This window comes from Ctenocephalides felis, unplaced genomic scaffold (genome assembly GCF_003426905.1).
Source record: "Ctenocephalides felis isolate EL2017-DRISC unplaced genomic scaffold, ASM342690v1 CF-g0.4_SCAFFOLD_01170, whole genome shotgun sequence".
Lineage (NCBI taxonomy): Eukaryota > Metazoa > Arthropoda > Insecta > Siphonaptera > Pulicidae > Ctenocephalides > Ctenocephalides felis.
Genome location: NW_020537324.1, coordinates 77,747,703 through 77,768,563, shown reverse-complemented (window position 1 = coordinate 77,768,563; position 20,861 = coordinate 77,747,703). Strand labels below are relative to the sequence as shown.

At 28.3% G+C, this 20,861-nt stretch overlaps 1 protein-coding gene across 2 annotated transcripts in view; it reads left to right on the top strand.

Annotated features, from left to right (window-relative positions):
* The first annotated feature begins 1,014 nt into the window (after window positions 1-1,014).
* LOC113368482 (STE20/SPS1-related proline-alanine-rich protein kinase) overlaps window positions 1,015-20,861 on the top strand; it is a 77,181-nt gene continuing 57,334 nt past the window's right edge. Inside the window, exons 1-2 of one of the 2 annotated variants that reach the window (XM_026610031.1) lie at window positions 1,015-1,290; window positions 13,902-14,026. In XM_026610031.1, the coding sequence (XP_026465816.1) occupies window positions 1,104-1,290; window positions 13,902-14,026 (312 nt within the window). In that variant the 5' untranslated portion in view covers window positions 1,015-1,103. The remainder of the gene's footprint in view (window positions 1,291-13,901; window positions 14,027-20,861) is intronic. The other variant, XM_026610030.1, reaches the window with a different exon arrangement.

Below are 20,861 nucleotides of genomic sequence, written 5' to 3'. Positions count from 1 at the left end.
AAGTTTTTTTTGACAAATATGAATAGTTAAAATAGTGTATGATTTTTGTAGATTTTTTAAACTGCAATTTTCTTATTATTCATGACGAACGTTATTTTTCGCAGATAAATTGTGATTTATAATATTTTTGAGACCTTTTTGTATCTTTATGAACACGATAAGCAAATCAAACGTAAATCATAAATCAATTAATCTCAAAGTTTCCAGAACCATTGTCATTTTACAGCGTTGTGTTTTCTTAAAACTAATAACTGTCAAAATGAAATGAAATATCTAATATTTCCAATTTTAAATTGTGATTTTTATTATTATTTATAGTTAGAGTACTTGGTATTAATAAAACATTAAAGTCCTACGGAAACTGGTTCAATTAGAAAAATTATTGATTTGTGAAAGTTTGCTTTGAGAAAATACTCCGAGTTAACGTGTTCGTTCGTTTTCAATTATGTGTAATAATTGCACTCGGAATACTTTCAATCACTCATAAATTAATTTAGTTTTTTATTGATTAAGTCGATTATTTACACCTATCGGTAAGTACATGCAACTTGCCTCAAGGCAAAATACCACTTACAACTAGTTATATTTATATAGATAGATAGATAGATACTTTATTCAAATTCAATATTTACAATTTAAGTCAATACAATTATATTATAATATAACTAAACTAATATCAGTTATGTTAATATCAGTTATGTTTATGAACAACTCTAAGATTAACCTAATGACAATTAATATTTATCTTGGATTAAGAAATTCATTAATTGAAGCAGCATTGAAACCATTCCTATATATTATACTTTATATATGTATTTATGCATGATTTCAAATTCAAACGACTTCAAACAACCACAAACTTCACACCAATAAACTACTCACTTCACACCAATCACTTTACCCCAAATATCGATAACTCGACGGCGCCAAATTCAAACCGGCGCGCTCTCCATTTCGTTCTCATCCTCGCTCGCATTCGCATCGGTAATAAACCACACACACTAAACACAAAACATTAAACAACAATATTTTAATAAACAAACAAACAAATATACAATCGTGTATCCATTACCATCATTATCATTACTTTTAGTTTCTGAATAATGTTAATAGATTGCATTCCATCGAAACGCGCCTCTTCTACAGCGCTGTCCAGTTGCGCCCGCGTCGCCCGTCAGTCGATCGGCAACATCGGCAGTCTACTAGCGCGCAAGATGGCGGCCGGCGTCAACGCGATCCCGCAATCGTGGCCGAACACCAAGGAGGACTACGAACTCAGAGAAGTCATCGGTATGTAAATTAAAGGAATTAAAATTCATAAAATTTTAGAAAATTTATACGAATTTAATTGTGATACGGTTATTGTGTGGTTCATTTACCGCGGTGTGATAAAACGCGTGCTCTACCCCGTGTGTGTGACAGGTGACAGGTGGTGCGACATAACCTCAAAATGGTGGTTAAAATGGAATTTTCGTTGGTAAAAAGTGGGTGTATAACATGTTTTTTAAAGCGTTGACGGATTTTATTGCCAGGTAATATGGTTTTGTACTTTTTTTGGAGCCGTGGAATATGTTTTGTGGTGTTTGAGGTTAGAGTTGTATTTTAAGGATTTTGGGTGATTTTGGATGTGTCTAGAGGTTTGTGGGTGCTTAAAGTGTTAAAATGTCGGATTTTATATCGGTACAACTTGTTTTTGCATTTTGAAACCCATTAAATGCTTTGTGATATATATAATTACACTCAGATATTTGTGAGGTGCTCTCAATTTGACATATGACTTCTTTGGAAAATTTTTCACTTAAAATAGGTATTCTCATACTTTTTATTTACTTGCATAATAGTAATATATTACTAGACAAATGTCTTTACAAGACAAATGTCTATTTCTATGAAAGTGATTCTAAATTGTTACAAAATCATTGAAACAAATTTTCTCATATAATTTTTATCTACTTTATATATATATATATATATATATATATATATATATATATTATGATTGTTATTTCAATCAAAATTAATTATTAACTAGTGGTGTATGGCATCGTGCCCTAAAGCAAATTGCTGGAACTTCCCGTACCGTAATGAAATATTCGAGAAATTTTAAACGTTTTCAAATATATTATTACAAATACTGTAACTTTCATTATTTTTGCTATCTTGTTATATCTGAGGAAATCAAATGTAAATCATAAATCAATTTATCTCCAGAACATTAACAATCGTCATTTCATTTCGAATTCAAATTCAGAAAAAAAATAGTTGTCTAATTTACACAAAATTGAAAAAGTGCTCCCGTATAGTCACAGCCTAAACGCATTTGCAAATAACTCTGTGCGACATTTTCACTTATACTGTACTTAGCTTGGCGGCATTTTCACATTTTTCAATTGTTTTCACAAAATTGGAAAATTGCTCCAGTATATAAACAGGGTAAACGCACTTGGCTAAACATTTGCACCAGAGTGGCGCTTAGACTGTGCTTAGCCTGGGTAATTTTTTGAATTTTTAATCCAAAATTACAAAAATATTTTTGAAATTAGAAATATTTTTTTTTCCAACAGCAATTATTTTGTTGAAACAAGCAGAAAGTTTTTTAAATCATTTAAATCGGACGCTTAGTTCACTCAAAAACTGCTACTTTTTTAACATTTAGCTCTGTATCTCCGAAACCGCGGGACCTACCTTTGCCAAAAACGAATAACCACTTTTCTCCGTCATTACGAACTGAATGTTTTTTGGATCATACAAATCGGATGATTCGTTCTCTCAAAAACTCGATTTCTATTTTCTGCACCCTTTGCTCCATATCTCCGTAACGGCTGGACCTGCCTTTGCCAAAAACTAATCAGCACATCTCCCTATTAATAGGAATCGAATGTTTTTTAAACCATTCAAATCGGTTGATCCGTGCGCCCGAAATCGTCGACAAAAATTGTCTCCACACACACATCCATTTTTTCTAAGGTATGCCAAAATGTTCAGAAACCTTCAAAACGTCGAGAAATGCAAAATTTTCATTTTCGATTTTCGGCTCACTACTATAACTACCCTACGGCAAGTTAATAACATAAATTTGTTATATTTGTACTAAACATTTCTATATATGTGAATTATTTGTAATGGTTATTTGTTACTATAAACTAGTATCTTTAGTTGTAAATAAACCTAAATATTTTCTTCTTTTATTAATTTCCTTTAAATATTATTTAAAAAAATTATTAAACATCTCATATACTTCTTAAATATCTGTTTTGATTCAAACAATAAATTCAAATTTATAGATAAAAATTGTTTAGTATAATTTTTTTTAATTATTTTTAATAATTAATTGTAAAGAAGAAACTAATGTAACGTTTTTTATCTTTTTAAATGGAAATTAAACACTAAACAAATAGATACTAAAAACTTGTGTAATATAATTTTTAAAAATTATTTAAAACACTAAATTTTTAACTTCCCGAAGGGTAAGTTATAGTAATCGCAAAAAAATCGAAAATGAAAATTTTTATATATCTTTACGTTTCAGAGGTTTCTGAATATTTTGGCATACCTTAGAAAAAAATGGATATATGTGTGTGTGTGTGCGTGTATGTATGTGTGTGCGTGTATGTATGTGTGTGCGGATACAAATTTTCGTCGACGATTTTGGGAACACGGATGAAGCGATTTGAATAATTCAAAAAACATTCGATTCGTATTGATAAGGAGACGTGCTGATTAGTTTTTGGCGAAGGCAGGTCTAGCCGTTCCGACGATACGTGGCAAAAAGTGCTAAAAACGGTAACTCAGTTTTTAAGAGAACGGAGCGACAAAAAAAGTAATTTTTTGTCAAATTTATAGTTTCTCAAAAATCTAATTTTTTCGAAGTAAAATTTTTTCAAAAATGCTAATCGCTTTTAAAAAAATAATAATTTTTGGTACGGGAAGTTCCAGCAATTTGCCTTAAGGCACGATGCCTTAATTGCCTTAAGACAGAATTTCACTTACAGCTAGTTTTAAATTAAAATTGTGTTTGGAATCATTATTTTTAGAATGGACTCTAAAATATAAAAAATACGAAAATATTTATTTTTAGAAATAATTTTAATAAAATGATATAACGTTGGTTTTTGCATATATTAAAATAACTACATATTTATATACATATATCTATGTATGTATATTATCGTTAGTAGTGATTCGTGACTTCTGTAAAATATAAAATTAGAAAGATAAATAATAAAAGCCTCGTTTCATGTTCATTCCTTTTAAAATGGATTTTGTTAGTTTTGCAATTATTCTTTATTTGTTTTGTGAGCAATTTAAAATTCTATTAAATTTAAAAGATAAAAGTATGACACGATTTTAAATGGAAACAAATTTATATATATATATATATATATATATATATATATATATACTAGCTGGACCTGCGTGTTTGCGTTTAATTTAACAAAAAATGGTAAAAGTTTTCGCATTTCTATTTCAAATGCAATTATTGTTTTCTACATTTGCTTCATTGAAAAATTTATTTATACATATACAAAATTTGTTGTACAATTTATTTCTTGAGCTAATAAAAACAACACTTTTGGCCTTTCTCATGTTTTTAGAGAGATTCGATTTTTTTTTCTTTTTTTTTAAATGAAAAATCCAATTTGAGGAAAAAACGACTATCAACGTTACTAACTAAATAACATAATTTATAACTAATCGATCAATTTCAATGTAAATCTGAATATTGAACACAAATGAATTCAATTTAAAATAATTATAAATGTAACTAGTGGTGTATGGTATCGTCTAATATTAATAAGAATTATATAACCTGAATTGCAAAGTTAAAGTGAGCTTTAGAACTTTAACTGGAATTTAAAATTAAAATTCGAATTATTTTAAATTCTTTATCGATATTCAAAATTTTTTGGAAATTAAGGGGCACAACTAGTGTGAAATTTTCAGAAAATCGAATTTTCAGTTTTTCCATATTTCGATAGGTTATACCTTTAAAAATAACATACCAAAATTTTAAATCGATATCTTAAATAGTTTTTGGGTCACAGCCATTTAAAGAGTATATATATATAATGTATATTATAACGATCAATTAATCTTTAAAAGCGTTTTTCTCGAAACAGCATTTTCCGAATTTGCTGCATCTTTTACTCAAAAACAAATGATCCGATCACTATCAAATTTTTTTACATGTTCTATATTTAGTTCTCCGTAATTTGAACTATCGATTGTTTGATCGGATCAAGAATCGAATTTTGGCAGCCCAACACGACCAAAATTTTGGGTAAAATTCGACTTTAAAAAAAAAAACGCCGTCATTTTGTCAATTTTTGATTTTTTTCTTTATCGTAGTTCATTTTACAGACAATATTATCTAGTTTAACGAGATTTTTTTTTTAAATTTCATCCACGTAGAAGGCCGGAATCACTGCAGCAGTGAAGGGCCTTTTTTTGTCGCGCCGTTGGAGATCGACGATAACTTAAAAATTATTTAATTTTTTTCTTTAAAAATTTTACTATGTATTCCTAAAACATGTATAAATATATTCCTAAAATTTTGAAATGATTCATAAAGTAGTTTTTTTTAATATAAATTCCCAAAAATAATCTTTTTTTAGGCGGTTACACTAGTTGTGCCCCTTAAAGATTCTTCTCTGAACCGAGTCAGAGTTTAACTCAGGTCACGGACATGCTCGAAGGCATAGTTGAAAATTATTTTTCGAACGTTTGTTGTAAAATTATGACTAGCTCTCTGTCTATTGTTCAATACTTTTCCTCTACTAAATTTATTTATATTTGTATTTGTGTAAATGTATTTAATATGAATTGAAATGCGCGGAAGCCGCCGATAGCAAAGAAGTCGATGTCGATGATGTCGTCGGCTTCTTCCATCAAGAGTTGAATGAACGCATCATCACATATTACATATATGAAATAAATAGTCGGGGCATGACACAACATTTGTTCCGACGAAACTTCCACATTTCTACATTTTTTATAATGCCAATTATAAATTTATTTATACTATAATTATACGCAAATTAACTTCTGGACGGACAAGGCCAGGACGACCACTTTGCTTTGACTTCAGAAGTACAAAATTAGTAACATTATCAACTTCTTTTAATTTTAAAACTAAAAATATTAAAACTAAATAATTCATGACATTTTTAGAATATTTAGAATGTCAATTTATTCAACATCAAACTTTAATCTTGAAATTTTTTTATTAACTTCCCGAAAGGCAATCGAAATAAGTAAATAATATAGTATTCGCAAAAAAATCGAAAATGAAAATTTTTATATATCTTTACGTTTCAGAGGTTTCTGAATATTTTGGCATACCTTAGAGAAAATGGATGTATGTGCGTGGCTGTGTGTGTGTGTGTGTGCGTGTGCGTGTGCGTGTATGTATTTGTGTGCGGATATAAATTTTTGTCGACGATTTCGGGAACACGGATCAACCGATTTGAATAATTCCAAAAAACATTCGATTCGTATTGATAAGGAGACGTGCTGATTAGTTTTTGGCGAAGGCAAATCTAGCCGTTCCGAAGATACGGGCAAAAAGTGCCGAAAACGCGGTAACTCAGTTTTTAAGAGAACGGAGCGTCCGATTTGAATAATACAAAAAACGTTTTACTTGTATTGACTAAATGAAGAACTGTTCAACTGTTTTTGGAAAGGCAGGTCCAACGACTTTGGAGATATGGAGGAAAAAGTAAAAAATGAGCCAACTGGCGGTCAAAAATGATCATTAGATATATGCGCATCAAATTATCAGATATTTTATAGAGATTTTAACAATAAGTATAAATTTTGTTTACATTTCTATGGGTTCCGTACCAATGTTTACGAGTTAGACGGCGACGCGGCGCTTACGCGCTTCCATATTTCGTCTCTATGCAGTTAAAGCAGTACGATTGCTTTGAAAAAAAGTTCAGAATTTCCAAAATATGTCAATATAAAGAAAAAAAAAAATTTTTTTCAAAAAAGTAATTTTTTGTCAAATTCCTAGTTTGTCAAAAATCTAATTTTTTCGAAGTAAAATTTTTTCAAAAATGTTAATCGTTTTTGAAAAAGTAATAATTGGTACGGGAAGTTCCAGCAATTTGCCTTAAGGAACGATGCCTTAATTGCCTTAAGACAGAATTCCACTTACAGCTAGTTAATATTATTGTCTGTCTGTTTTACTTCGGCTGAACCGATTTTGACAAAACTTTGATTTTGACGATTGATCTTTCAGAAAATTATTTTTGCACTACAATTAATATTCAAACATATGTATATTTCATTATCTCAATTTGAAAAATTACCAAGTGATGATTATTATATTTATTGTAACGTTTCGGAACTAGCTATGTTTCATCATTAGACTTTTAATAATTTGTGAAAATTTATTTAAAGAATGATATAATTATTGAAATTACTATGAATAATTTTTTAATCGATAAAGCTAAAATAATTTGATAATTTTTTGGAATAAAATATTTGCATTTAATTCGTTCAATTTGTAATAAGTGTAATCCTTAAAAAAAGTAAATATAAAAATGGATCGAAGTAGAACGTTTTATGGTAATACAATTTTAACACATTACTTTTTAGGCGAAGGAATAAGAATTATTTGCTCAATATCAAATAATTTTAAAAACGTACAATTAAATATATTTAGTATAGAAAAAGACAAATGAATTGCAAAATAGACAGCAAACTACTGCGAGATTTTACATCCCAAGTTTGTAGAATGATTTTTTTCAATTCTATAGATTCTTGATGAGAATTGTTCTTGGTTTTTGTACAATTCGCACTGCCTTATTTTCATTTTCACGCGATGGAAAATAGTTGCTAATTTGTCTTCTTTGCTTTCTTTTTTTCCTCATATTATCTTAATTTTTTCCAATTATATATAATTAGTGAGCAATTGGCAAGTTATCATTTTTCGGTAGTTGGGGGTTACAAAAGCCACTAATTAGCAATTGGCGACAAACAATGAGTATTTTTTTCAATCTCACTCGACGATATCTAATTGAACGGATGCCAGAACAATTGCCATTGTTATTTTTATGTATAGATATTACTACTGATTGATTGATCGATCGATTGATGATAAAATAACTCGAATCATCGTTAATGGACAATCATCAGTGTTGGGGACAATAGTTTGGTTTTGCTAGAAAATCCGTTTTGATAAATCTGAACCATTTTTTTGTAATTGTTAAAAGTTCTTGACGTTTTGAATCAAATTTTGCATCATGAATATTAAATATTCTAGGCCTGCGAAAGTTGTTTTATTAAAGATATTACATATATTATTTCACATTTTTGTCAAAGTTGGTTATTCATTATATTTATTGTCATCCTGATCATTTTGGATGACTAAAGGTATGTCGGTACACACGTAAGAATTATTTTTCTTAATTATAAATGAGAACAATGGCGAAACACTAATAATCATTCACCTTGACCACTATTTCCATTATTCCACTTATTAACGTCCACGGATGAATAATGACAAATTGTTATAAATAACATCAATAATAATAATAATTAGGCGCCAATTAGACACCAATGATACGGAACCATTGTAATAGACGGAGTGTCATCATAATAAAAAATTAATTATTAGTTAAAGAAAATTGACTCATATACACATACATACACATTCTTGGTTCAAAAAATAATGCGAATATGTATGTTTAGGCAAAAACTATTATTAATTTTTAATAAAATATCGTATCTACTATTAAGGGGCACAACTAGTGTAACCGCCTAAAAAAAGGTGATTTTTGGGAATTTATATTAAAAAAAAAACTACTTTATCAATCATTTCAAAATTTTAGGAATATTTTTATACATGTTTTAAGAATACATAATACAATTTTTGAAGAAAAAAATTCCAACGGCGCGACAAAAAAAGGCCCTTCACTGCTGCAGTGATTCCGGCCTTCTACGTGGATGAATTTTAAAAAAAAAGTTCTCGTTAAACTAGATAATATTGTTTGTAAAATGAACTACGATAAAGAAAAAAAATCAAAAATTGACAAAATGACGGCGTAAGAAAAATCGAATGTCACCCAAAATTTTGGTCGTTTTTGGACTGCCAAAATTCGATTTTTGATCCGATCAAAAAATCGATAGTTTATTTTAAGGAGAAGTATATACAGAAAATTAAAAAAAAAAATGGTAGTTATCGGATCATTTGTTTTTGAGTAATCGCTGCAGCAAATTTGGAAAATGCTGTTTCGAGATAAACGCGTTTAAAGATTAAATGATCGTTATACTATATACTATATATACACTATTTAAATGGCTGTAACTCAAAAACTATCGATTTAAAATTTTGGTATGTTATTTTTAAAGGTATAACCTATCAAAATATGGAAAAATTGAAAATTCGATTTTTTGAAAATTTCACACTAGTTGTGCCCTTTAATGTTATAAATCAATTATAAATTATTTATATATTCCAGAAACAAATTTATTTATCAACTCTTACTACTGTCATATGTGGCACTATTTAGATCTTTATTATCTCTTCTATAGAAATCAAGACTAAAAAAAAGATGAATCTAATTTGAAAATAACATCATACCATATAAAACTATAAACTAAAGTTTAATTAAAAATTATATTCAGGTATAATAAACTAAATAACAGTGCTCAAAACCAAAAGGACTAACAACACTAAAAAAATCCATCGTTACAAAATTGATAATGTAACCGTTCTCGTGGTTGCAAGATCGCCCGATTTGAGGCGATGACTGATAACATGTCTCTTGCCCTCTGCTTTGAAATAGTATCTTAGCTATTCATGGCTGTAACTAAAAAACTATTCAAGATATCGATTTGAAATTTTGGTATGTTATTTTTATAGGTATAACCTATCGAAATATGAAAAAAATGGAAATTCGATTTTTTGAAAATTTTACACTAGTTGTTCCCCTTAAACTGCCTAAAGAAACATTTTGTTGTTTTCAATTTGGGTGTCAAACGATTCAAAATGACTTGAAACCTCAAGAAAACGAAAAAAAGGCAATACGGATTTTCTGACAACAACTAATAGAATTTATGATCCGGGTTAAATGAGTCCATCATCCGCAATCTGATTTTATCAATTATTCCCAATTGGCAGTTGAGACGAGTAGTGGTAAGTGATTCTTTTGCTTTGATTTTTATCACTTACCACCAATTTACCAATACAATTACCATTTATTATTTGATGGTTGCACGCGACGTTGGCGTCAAACAAATCATTTGAGCAAACATCAACGGACGTCAAACGAATCAATTAAGGCGGAAAAAGCAGCAAAAGCAGTATCAGGAGGGGCACCAGAAATTGATGGATAGATGATGGTACATCTATTGGCAAGTTACTACCGTAAGATGTTTTGTAGTTGGTTTTATAATTTTTTATTGCGTGAAACTTAACTTTGCATATGTGTTATCAAAGAGAGGCCTGAAATAGGGAATGCAATACCGATGAAACATTTTAATACCGGTATTTCGGTAATTTTTTATTTTAAAACAGGAATACCGGTAAATTACCGGTATTTTTATTATCTTAAACAAACGTAAACAAAATTGAAAGTTACTAGTACAAATATAAAAAAATGAGTATATTGAGTACTTTTCACCAAAAACAAACTTATGAGTAGGAAAGACCAAAAACTCATAAAAGATCATATTACATTATTATAATAAACTGTATTGTCAGTATCGTGTGTCCGTGTCAGTAAATAATTTTTTTTTCTACACTAATTTAAGATCGGATACTTTGTCGAGATAAATGATAAGTTACTATAATTGTTGAGTATTGTTATTTAAAGCAATGTGATGCTTCTATAGTATTTTCAAACTACGAAACGTTTTCGAAAAATTATATTTTATAAATGTAATAAGAAGCAAAAATATTTAGTAATTATATAATTATTATGCATAAAGTTAGAAAAAAATAAAGATTACGCAGGGGTGATCTGTATGATATAAAATATTTTGGCGTAAATATCACTTCAAAAACCGTTACATTTTTACAAAAGATGAAACAAACATCATTATCTATCAGTCCAATTCTATTTATTGTAACACGATATGTAGCCCTTAGTAAAACAATAAATATTCAGTTGAGATAATATTTGACATTTGTTTATCCAATAGAATCACTTGAAGATATAGCTGTTTATGCGATTATGGAATTTAAAGATAAATTTGTTCCGAGAAATTTAAACTTTAGGGTATTATGAATTAAATAGCGCTTATGTAAAAACACCAAAATACGGGTATTTTTGGGGTAAATACCGCCGAAAAATGGGGCGGTTTACCGGTAATTCGGTATACCGGTATTGCATTCCTTAGTCTGAAAGATGCTTAGATATTATTGGATTGTTATTTGACGTTGTGCGTTTTGTAGGTTAGGTTTTATGTGTGCAAACACTTAGCTTTTGGACAGTTTGTTACTACCAATTCATGCGAAGATAGGATCGTATCATAGCTTTGCCATAACATTTCTATTTTATCGGAGAATTGACTTCTAAATTTTTTCGTTAATAGAATTTTTTGTTTGTTCGTCAGTAGAGTCCTTTTAGAATTTGCTAGCTCGATAATTATTTCGATTATTAACTTCCCGAAGAAGTTTGTTTTCATCAAAAAATCCGATTCGCTAATTTTATGTTTTCTCGACGTTTCATGTCATTCTGAATCGAATGAGACCAAATTTGGAAAAAGTATGTGTGTGTATGTGAACAGATTTTTTGCCGTAAATCGACATTTTCTCGAAAACGGCTGGGCCGATTTCAAAAATTTAAAAGCCATTCGATGTATCTCGATGAGGATTAGTGTTTCTGAGTTTTGTGCGACGATCGTCCAAGCCGTTTCTTTATAAATAGCAGAAAATTGAAAAATTCTTCGTCCACGTTTTAGCTTGAAATTCTGAATCGATTTTGAAAATTCAAAAATCGTTCGAAAAATGTTGGTTGGGAATCGACCTGATTAAGTTTTTGGTAGAGATCGGCCGGGCCGTTTTTTTGTAATAAGCAAAAAATTTGTTTCGTCGATTTTTATTATTTTTTTGACGGTAGATACCATAGTCTTCCAGATCATACTAAAATATTACGGCCCTACGACAACTCGTTTAGCTTTAAAAATTCGCCAAAGTTTGCAAAAATTAGTATAGTATTTTTGGCATTTGTCAAAATTAGAACATTCATCGACGTTTGCTCAAAAACGCCTGAACCGATTTCAGAAATTTAAAAGCCATTTGATGTATCTCGATGAGGATTATCGTTTCTCAGTTTTATGCAACGATCGGCCGAGCCGTTTCTTTGTAATTTGGAAAAAATTGTTAAACTTTTCGTCCACATCTAAGCTCATACTGCCGAATCGATTTTAAAAAATCAAAAACTGTTCGAAAGATATTAGTTGGGAATGATACTGATTAGTTTTAGGTGAAAATCTACCGAGCAGTTTTCTTGTAATTAACTGTTGAAAAAGGAAATTGAAGCCGATTTTTATGGAACTTTTTTAACTTGGTCTTATAGAACTTACTGAAAAATGATGGCTTTACGACAAGTCGTTTAATTTTAAAAATTCATCAAAGTTTGAGAAAATGAGTAGTTTTTTAACGTTTGTTAAAATTAAAATTAGATGATTTACTTGGTATAGCGATAGATTACTTGGTCTTAATGAACATACTGAACCATTAAAGTCCTACGGAATATGGTTCAATTATAAAAAATATTGATTTGTGAAAATTTGCTTTTAGAAAATACTCCGAGTTAACGTCTTCGTTCGTTTTCATTATAATGAAATTAATAACAATAAATGAGTGAATTATATAACAATATTAAAAATGTTAAAAACTAAAAAGTTCTAAGAAAAGGTTATTGAAAAACAGAATTAATTACCTGTATGATTGATTATACACTAATACTTTTTCACTAAAAAAGATTTTATCAAAAGTGATTTTATAAATTTTTTTTCAAGCGAAGAAACACATTTTGTAATTCAAAATTTCTTTAAATTTGTTATATGTATATATCGTGCGTTTTATTGTTCTTATGGCCTCAGTGTATAATTTTAATGATACACTAAAAAATGTAAAATTAGTCTGTAAATTTCCAAGAATTATCATCATAACCATGTTATATATATGATATATATATATATATATATATATATATATATTATTTGATATAAAAAACGCGAGCATATTATTTCTGGAATTATTCCAAACATTAAAATAATAAACTGACATATGGACATGCATGAAAGACGTCTTTGAAATTTACTTATAAAATTTTATAGGTGAAAATATTGAAATTATATATATATATATATATATATATATATATATATATATATATAAACTTTACCAAAGCATGGCTCAGTACTGATTTTTGAATAAAAAATAAATATTTTCGAAAAAATGTAAAGAATTTTCAATAAATTTCTTTTCATTCAATGAAATATCAACTTACAAAAAAAAATCAAAAGATCTTTTCGAGTCTGGGAAGTAAATGCGTCTTTGCATGGTTATGGAATTAATTTGTAAATGCCTCAAAATATTATAGGCTTATGTTTTTTACTTAGAGAATGAATAAAAACCGAGAAAAAGTCTAGAAAATACCAATTAGGCTCTTAACAGAACGGAGAATTATTCACATTTTTGGGAAGGCAGGTCCAGAGGTTTGGAAGTAGCAGGAAAAGAAAAAATCAGAATAATTACCATTTGGTGGTTAAATTGACCATTACAAATCAGTATTTAGTAGACAAATAGATAGGTAGATCATGTTCCAAACAAAGTATTATTAATAAGTTTCACAATGTACGCGAATCGGGGGAGTTTATGTAACTTGCCTCAAGGCAAAATGCCATTTACACCTAATTTATTTTTATTTTCGTTTATCTAGGTGTCGGTGCAACTGCAGTCGTTCATGCTGCGCTTTGTAAACCAAGAAACGAAAAATGTGCCATCAAACGAATCAATTTGGAAAAATGGAACACGAGTATGGATGAACTATTAAAAGAAATACAGGTACAGAAAATAATAAGCTATATATATATATATATATATATATATATATATATACTAGCTGACCCGGCAAACGTTGTTTTGCCATCAAAAATATTTTGCCGCTTTGCAGAAGTTCTTATAATATACATGATATATTAATAATAATGTTATATTTTTATTACACAAATTTTTTACATTTCGATAATTAATTCCAACGCATCACAGTGTTTTGTTTATTTTAATTTTATTTATGTCAAATAGTGAATTTTTTTTTAATCAATGAATAAATTAGATTTTAGTCTGAATCAACGCAGTACCGTTATCTAAGTATATAATATTTTTAATAAATATCAGATTTTTTACTTTTGCATTTAATTTAAAAATATTGAATGTCAATTTCATATATCCAATATGCACTAAATTTTTAAATGCGAAAATATTTCCTTCTTGATCGAAATTTTATATAATATGATATAATTTATATCTATAATTTGATTGCCAATATTGCCTATAACATAACTTGGAATAATTAATTTATTTGTTTCTTATTGAAGTCGTTAAAAATTCATTTCTTTTGAACTGTCAAAACTTTGTTTATGATTAATGTTAAATTCAATATGTCGCTTTTTTATTGTTATCTATAATAATGTTTTAATCACTTATCATATAAATTTTCGACTATAAATTGATATTCATACTATCCCTGGAACAAACATGGATAAAGTTCTGAGAAATACGAATCCAAATCTATTAAATGTTTTGGATTTTTGGAACTTTTATTAATTTTTTATCAATAATCGTACTGTAAAATATTGGATGATTATTTATTAAAATTGTAATATTTAGACTATAATTTTAGATGAATATGCTATCTATTTTGGCATAGCAATTAGTTTTTTTTTTATTTAAAATCAAGTGATACATAAATATATTTATTTGATATTTTTCCATAAATATCCGATTTATGACATTGTTTTCAATTATTTTTAATTTATTTTGAGTTAGTAAATGTCAAAGAATATAATTAAAATATGCATTTAATATTGTCTATAAATAATATGCCATTTAATAAGTATTATTTATTACTTTGGTGTTTGATATGGATATGAATTTGTAATAAAATATATTCTTTCTGACAAATAGGTAAAAACTTGTTATAATTTTCAAAACTTAAATAGTGAATGTCAATTTCATATATCAAATATGCACAATTTAGCTGAAAATGATAGTATTTATTTTACAATAATGTTTTGAATCTATAATTTGTTTGGCAATATTGCCTATAACATAACTTGGAATAATTAATTTATTTGTTTCCTACTGAAGTCGTTAAACATTTTTTTTGTGAAAAGTCAAATTTTTGTTTATGATTAATTTTAAATTCAATATGCCGCTTTTTTATTTTGATCTCTGATCTATAATGTTTTGATGAAGTTTTGGTATCCGAAATAATTTGGTAAGCTGATTAAATAAATATAAATTGTAAAACTATTTATATAATTATTTTCATAAATATTGACAAATGACATTTGACGATTTTCATGTCAACATTTATTCAAATTTATAAACATTGACTTTTAATTAGATTTAAAACTATAAATTGTGATTTTGAATATAGCATTTCATCTAATTTGGATATAAATGTTGGATATATCTATATATGTATACGTTTTTGAATTATATTTTTTGAACTGTCAAATATTTTTTTTTTCAAAAATCATAAACCTTTTTTCTCGAATTTTCCATAAATTTTGACAATTGTCATTTTAGTGTTTTGTTTTTTTAGTCATTTTCTGTCAAAATTTTTAGAAATTTATAAAAATTATATGTTTATATTTTAAATTTTCTTTTCAAAACTTTCTATAACCTAAGTTGGATATATATGCACACGATGAGCCAATAAAATTTAAAATCGGTTCAGTAGTTTGGGCGTCCATCGCGAACCAACATCGTGACACGAGATTTATATATATATATATATATATATACTAATTTATTTAATTCTTTAATTATTACCTGGATCCTTTATTCCAGGCGATGAGTTCCTGCAACCACGAGAACGTGGTAACATATCACACGAGTTTTGTTGTTCGAGAAGAACTATGGCTGGTCTTGAGACTTCTCGAAGGTGGCAGTTTACTTGATATTATAAAACATAAGGCTAGAGTCTCGAATTGTAAACATGGTGTATTCGATGAGGCCACGATAGCAACCGTATTGAAAGAGGTAATAATAATAATAAAAGGTTATGTTTTGTTGATTATATTAGGTTGTCAAATATCTCCCTTCCGCCTTTTTGTATTATAAACCAAGAGCAAAAAAGCGGAAGGGAGATATTTGACAACCTAATATATTATTGGTTGTGATTAAGGTTTATACAAAAACCGACATTTCAGAAAATCGGTTTTCGAATTTTAATTTTACTAAAAACCAATTTTAACCGGTTTTCGAATTTTATATAGAAAATAAATTTTTGCTCGAATATTCTGTAATTTATCCGCAAATTTAGTGTGATTTAGAGCAGTATTTGACTGAATTTATTTATTGTTCAATTTTATATATAGTAAACAAAATTATTTTAATTTTAATTAGTAGAACTAAAAAATAATTGTTTATCTTGATTAAATAACTTTGAAAATAATTATTATTTATTCATGCATCATTTTCACATATAAGAATGAAAATATTTTTATGATAGTGAAAGGAAAGTTCTCGAATAAATATAAATAATACATTTTTAAATAAAATAAAAAAATAGATACATGTTGATACATACTTGTTAATATCAATTTTAGTTCTAAAAACAATTAAGCTAAATTTATTTTGCTAAGTTTATTTCTGTACCGAGCAATTTTAATTAATTAATTTTAAACATTCTAATTTTTTGTTTAATATAAATATGATTTAAAAGAATTGAGAACGTCTATCGAAATTGCTACTTAGACGTGTCCTTTGTTTACTCACAAAATTTCCTGAAATAGAAAATACTCTCATACTTGCGACTAAATTATGCTTAATTGTTTTTAAGGGAGTCTTCCTATGTGACGGCCTGTTTTTTAGGAATATTTTAGGATTTTTTTTCTACGACCAGTAAATATTTAGAGCTTCAAGTTTTTTATCATTTATTAACACATATTTGGACAGTATAAATATAAAATTTCAGCTAAAAATATTCAGTCAAACTAGAGTTACAGCGCTCTGAACACCCCCGCCTCGAAAAAAAGAGCTCACACTTCCTCCACGATTCCGGCTGATCGGCTTATCTGAAAAAAAAAAATAAACGACGTTTTAATTGAAATAAATATTTTTATATTGTGTTATATATAAAAATGAATCGCAAAATGTGTTGGTAAGTGCATAACTCAACAACGCCCGGACCAATTTGGCCAATTCTTTTTTTAAAATGTTCGTTGAAGTCCAAGGATGGTTCTTACGGCGAGAAAAAATCCAATAATTGCCGGGAAAACCCTAAAAACAGCCCTTTTCTTTTTCACGTACAAACGTTTTCTAACTAAAACGTAGAATCAATTTGAACTTAATTGCTATTATATAAAGTTCATATTAAATTACAAGCACTCACTGTATACTCCTCCTAAACGATTATTCGGACTTTGATAAATCTTTCTGAAGTTTGTTAAGGAAATTTTCTAGGATGTATTTGATTGTAAAGTACTGGGATGTATGTGCAATATTGTAGAAATCTATTATATAAAATAAATGGAAAAAATTGAAAAAAAAAACGACATGTAATTTTTTGCACTGACAACAAATGAAAACTATCATCTGCCAAAAATTTCAATTTACTTATGAAACTAAATCATATTAGTATATGTATAATAAATTTATGATTATTAATAAGAAAAATGAAATGCCTACATTGTTATTGCCAAAAAGCAGCTGAGATGTGCCAGAAATTAAAATAATATAAGATACAGTATGATGGCAGATATATGATGGCAGATTGAATGATATACATATGAACAGGATATGACAAATTAATTCACTTAAAATATGAAATTAAGTATTAATCAGTCAATAATTATTATTTTTAAGTAAACGGTAAATATTAGTATTATATTAAAAATTGTAGACATGGGTACAGGACAACGTCTGTCGGGTCATCTAGTTTTAAATAAAAATTGGATTTTTGATAGACATTTGAAATAAAAGTTGCAAATTAGGCGTTTTTTTTTGTTTTTTGCTATAAAAAAATCGAAGTTTCGAAAATTTGATAATAGTTCATTCCATGCGTTTAAATATATTGAGTGTGCCCTGTAAATTTCAAGTAATTCGGTCAAGCCGTTTCTGAGATACAATGGAGACAAGTTTGAAAAACATAGTTTAAAGTTTCGAGTCCGTTAAAAACTATTCGAACCGCTCTTTCTTTTACTTGTTGTATCTAATTGTTGTTCTAAGTTTTTTGTTATTTAATTTATGGCTTCTAGGGGTTAAAACCCTTTTTTTTTTAAGTTTGAGTAGAGGAAGTTACTTCTTCAAGAAGAAGTCACACTGATTTAAATTAATACAAACACTGGTATAAAAATCTAAATTAATATATACAAAACCTTTCTGGGAACCATTGCAAACTGATAAGAAATGAAATGCTATTTAACCGATATGATTTCAAGTATCAAAACGCTTTCATCTATCTTTTATATTTGGCTATATTTGTCATTATCCATTTATACAGTGAAAACCGACTTTTTTCACTAAAAAACCGGTTTTCGAATTCCATAATTTTCGCCAAAAAACGGTTTTTAAAACCGGTGTTTTTTCTTTTGTAGGTACTAAAAGGCTTAGAATATTTCCACAGTAACGGACAAATTCATAGAGATATAAAAGCTGGTAATATTTTACTCGGCGAAGATGGAACTGTACAAATTGCTGATTTTGGTGTCAGCGCTTGGCTGGCCACTGGAAGGGATTTATCGAGGCAAAAGGTAAAGGATATATGTGATAATTAATTACCCGGAGGTGATTTTTGCGAAAAAATCAACTTTTTTGAAGTAAAACTTCTTTAGGCGCGACTAGGGTGTAAATCCGTACAAATGCAACGAAAGTGCGTTACGGTAGATAAGAGTCGAGTGCCAATGATTCGTCATTCGCTCTCGATGATATCATTTCTATACGGGTCGATTGTGATTAGTTGTCGTGTATGTGAATAGAGATCTGTCGTTGTATGCGTACCGATATCAACAAAAAAATCGGCATAGATAAATAAACGTTTTAAAGTTACATCGTAGTACAAATCTTGATTTAATTAAAAATGCCTGAATCAGAAGAATATTTTTTTCTGTTTCTTGAAAATAATAAAACAAATTAAACATTTGTGCCGTATACTAAACGTAAGTTTATTGATTAGAAATTATTCCTATATTATTCGTAGTTTCTATAAATCTTTGAAGTCATTAAAATGGAAAATATTGTTTAGGCAAAACAGATAATACAACTATTTAAAGAATGAGATTATATCGCCAGCGAAAAAGTAAAAAAAAATCTAGTGGGACGCATGGCATCATGCCTTAAGGCAAATTGCTGGAACTCCTCGTACTAAAAATTATTATTTTTTTAAAAACGATTAACATTTTTGAAAAAATTTTACTTCGAAAAAATGAGAGATTTTCGAGAAACTATAAATTTGACAAAAAATTATGTACTTTTTTTTGCAAAAAAAAAATTATTGAAAAAAAATGTTTTCTTTATTTTGACATATTTTGGAAATGAATTTTGGAATTTATCTGAACTTTTTTTCAAAGCAATCGTACTGCTTTAACTGCATAGAGACGAGATGTCAAAGCGCGTAAGCGCCGCGTCGCCGTCTAACGGATAAATGTTGGTACGGAACCCATAGGAATGCAAACAGAATTTATACTTATTGTTAAAATCTCTTTAAAATATCTGATAATTTGATGTGCATATGTCTAATGATCATTTTTGACCGCCAGATGGCATTTTTTTTTACTTTTTTTACTAGATCTCCGAAACCGTTAGACCTGCCTTTATGAAAATTTGATCAATTCTTCATCTTGTCAATACAAGTAAAATGTTTTATGAATTATTAAAATCGGACGCTCCGTTCTCTTAAAAATCGAGTTACCATTTTTGGCACTTTTTGCCCCGTATCGTCGAAATGGCTAGACCTGACTTCGCCAAAAACTAATCAGCACGTCTCCTTATCAATAAGAATCGAATGTATTTTGAATTATTCAAATTGCTTCATCCGTGTTCCCAATATCGCCGACGAAAATTTGTATCCGCATACACATACATACACGCACACACAGACACACACATACACATACACACACACATACATCCATTTTTTCTAAGGTATGCCAAAATTTCTGAACATTTTGGCATTTGGGTTTTAAAACGTAAAGATATAAAAAAAAAATCATTTTCGATTTTTTTGCGATTACTATAACTTGCCTTACGGGAAGTTAAAAAAAATACAAGCAGTCAATGAATGTATGTTAATTTTAATTACATGAAGTTTTTCAAACACAATTATTACATGATGAGTGAAGTTGCGAAAACAATATTTGTTTAGGCTTTGTTTAACATAATTCGCTAAAGAATTTATTAATCAGCAATTACTTCATTTCTCTAATGAAGGTCCAAATCCTAAATGCTAATTACAATGACAAACCGATCGTGTCATATTTGAAGTATGACTTTGATTACATTATTGTTTTTAAATTATACATATTTTTAATACAATCATAAATATATAATTTATAATTTATCATTATATATATTTATAATTAATTTATAAATGTGTATAATGGTTGACACTAATAAATGTGTGCATTATTAGTGTTACCATATTATTTATAAACGTTATTCAAAATTGTTA